The following is a 2,581-nucleotide window of genomic DNA, read 5'->3' as shown; positions in this document are numbered from 1 at the left end:
CACTCCCAGAATTCCTCAGCCAGGCACACTCACTGGCTGAGGAATTCTGGGAGTTGAAGTCCACAAGTCATAAGAGGGCCAAGTTTGAAGACCCCTGATTTAAACCCAGTCAAGCTTCCTGCATCCATCCCGAGCTGCAGGTTAGCATCGAGGACTAGAAGCTTGGTGACCGGGCTCTTAGGAGAGGGCGGAGACCCCAGCCCTTCCTGATTCTGCCTCGTTTCTTCCCTCCAAAGGGAGTCACCCTGTGCTACTCCGGACCCCCAACGGCACGTAGCTCAAAGCAAAAGTCTATTGGAGAGGGCTTGACTTCTGAGCCGGAAGAGGGGGCATCTCCGCTCGATTAAAAAGCAGAAAGTCCACAACTTTTGCGATAGCAAAAACTGCTGCCCAAAGGTAAATCTCGCAGCTTCCAAAAGAGGCAGCCAGGGCTGCCACGGAAAAGGACAGGAACCCAACGACAGAGCAGGATAAGGAAGGACTGAATCAGCTCCCCCGGGCGCCAGCCGGGCCCGAATGGAAACTCCGCGTTTTGGGGAGGAAGGAACCCCTGATTAGATAAGCCAGGATAGCTGCTGGCTTGCACAGGCTGTCCATTGTGAAGAGGGAAGAGACAGGACACACACACACACAGACACACACCGTTCTATCTATAGAGGCCGCTGCTTCCTGCTGGGCCGGGATTTGGGAAGACGGCCCCATGCCTCTTCCCAAGGCAGTTTTGGCAAAGCCGCTGGGGTGGGAAGGCCGGAGAAAGGAGGGGGGGGGAAAGAAAGGGGCTTTCAGGGTCATCCGAGTCTTTTTGGAAGCTGGAAGGAGCGTCCCGCGTCAGCAAGACTCTGTCAGCCACCCAACAGGACGGGCCTGCTGGTGTTGGCCTCCACAACGCAGGTTTTTAACTCTGCCTTAGCCTGGATTTTAGGTGCCGTTGGAAAAAAAAATGTAAGACTGAAAAATAAGTTTCCCGCGAGCTGGGACAGAGAAATTTTCTGTAATCGGGGGGAGAAATTTTCAAGGTGCCCATTTTCTACCTTGATAGATGATAGATAGATAGATAGATAGATAGATAGATAGATAGATAGATAGATAGATAGATAGATAGATAGATAGATAGATAGATAGATAGAGATAGATAGATAGATGATAGACAGACAGATAGAGATGGATATAAATAGATATAAAACATGTTAGATAGATGATAGAGAGATGATGGATATATAGATTAGATAGTTATAGATGATTATATAAATAGAGAGATGATAGCTAGACAGACAGACGGATGGATGGATGGTGGATATAAATAGATATAAAACATGTTAGACAGAGATAGATAGATAGATAGATAGATAGATAGATAGAGAGAGAGAGAGAGAGAGAGAGAGAGAGAGAGAGAGAGAGAGAGAGAGACAGAGAGACAGACAGAGACGGATGGTGGATATAAATAGATATAAAACATGTTAGACAGAGAGATGATAGAGAGATGATGGATATACAGATTAGATATAGATGATATAAATAGATGATAGATAGATAGATAGATAGATAGATAGATAGATAGATAGATAGATAGATAGATAGATAGAGACAGACAGACAGACAGACAGACAGACAGACAGACAGACAGAGACAAATGGATGGTGGATATAAATAGATATAAAACATGTTAGACAGAGATAGATAGATAGATAGATAGATAGATAGATAGATAGATAGATAGATAGATAGATAGATAGATAGATAGATATAAAACATGTTAGACAGAGAGATGATAGAGAGATGATGGATATACAGATTAGATATAGATGATATAAATAGATGATAGATAGATATAAAACATGTTAGACAGAGGTAGAAGATGATAGATATATAGATGAGATGATATAGAGAAATAGATGATAGATTAGATATAGATTACATGATATAGAGAAATAAAGATGATAGATAGATAGATAGATAGATAGATAGATAGATAGATAGATAGATAGATAGATAGATAAACCATTGTCATTTTTTCCTGTTTAAGGTTTGAAGCTTTAAGCCGGTGGAGGTTCAGCTTTGCCTTCAACAGGCCAAATTTGTGGGGGTGGGCTTTCTCCACCCACATTTTTTTATATATATATTCTGATGGAAAGGAGAAGGGGGGAACCCACCAGCAAAACCAGGCCTTTTTAGGATTTGGTGTGTGTGTGTGTGTGTGTGTGGGAGATTGGTGCATTTAAAAACAAAATGGGCAGCCGGGGGGGGGGGAAATTGGAGCCCGACAAGGCTGGGAAATTGGGGGAGATTTTTCTGCCGGAAATAAAGGAAGGGGTTTTCCGCTTGCTCAAGCGTAAAAGGATATTTTCCTTGAGGGAATTTGGTGCCTTCCTCTTTGGGGCTTTAAATTCTCCCTCCCCACGGCCCAAACTCTGGTCATTCTGCTGGCAAATCTAGGCCAGCTTCTAACGATTTGGCCCGGAGATGGCCGGAGGCCGTAATAGTTGCTAACCATTCACCACTACTCAGCTACTATCGATTCGGTCCTCCTGAAAGATCAGCCAATATTCCTGGATTCTCCCAAGAGGAAAGACCAGGGCGGGCA

General features: G+C 43.9%; 1 protein-coding gene across 1 annotated transcript in view; it reads right to left on the bottom strand.

Annotated features, from left to right (window-relative positions):
• Nucleotides 1-250: 250 nt before the first annotated feature.
• Nucleotides 251-2,581, bottom strand: part of NAA38 (N(alpha)-acetyltransferase 38, NatC auxiliary subunit) — a 4,871-nt gene continuing 2,540 nt past the window's right edge. The window contains exon 3 of the mRNA XM_015828966.1: nucleotides 251-312. Within this exon, the coding sequence (XP_015684452.1) occupies nucleotides 251-312 (62 nt within the window). The remainder of the gene's footprint in view (nucleotides 313-2,581) is intronic.

This window comes from Protobothrops mucrosquamatus, unplaced genomic scaffold, assembly GCF_001527695.2.
Source record: "Protobothrops mucrosquamatus isolate PMUCROS unplaced genomic scaffold, P.Mucros_1.0 scaffold5172, whole genome shotgun sequence".
NCBI classification, from domain to species: Eukaryota; Metazoa; Chordata; class Lepidosauria; order Squamata; family Viperidae; genus Protobothrops; species Protobothrops mucrosquamatus.
Note: the sequence above shows the minus strand (reverse complement) of the source record. Positions and strands in the feature narration are given on the sequence as shown.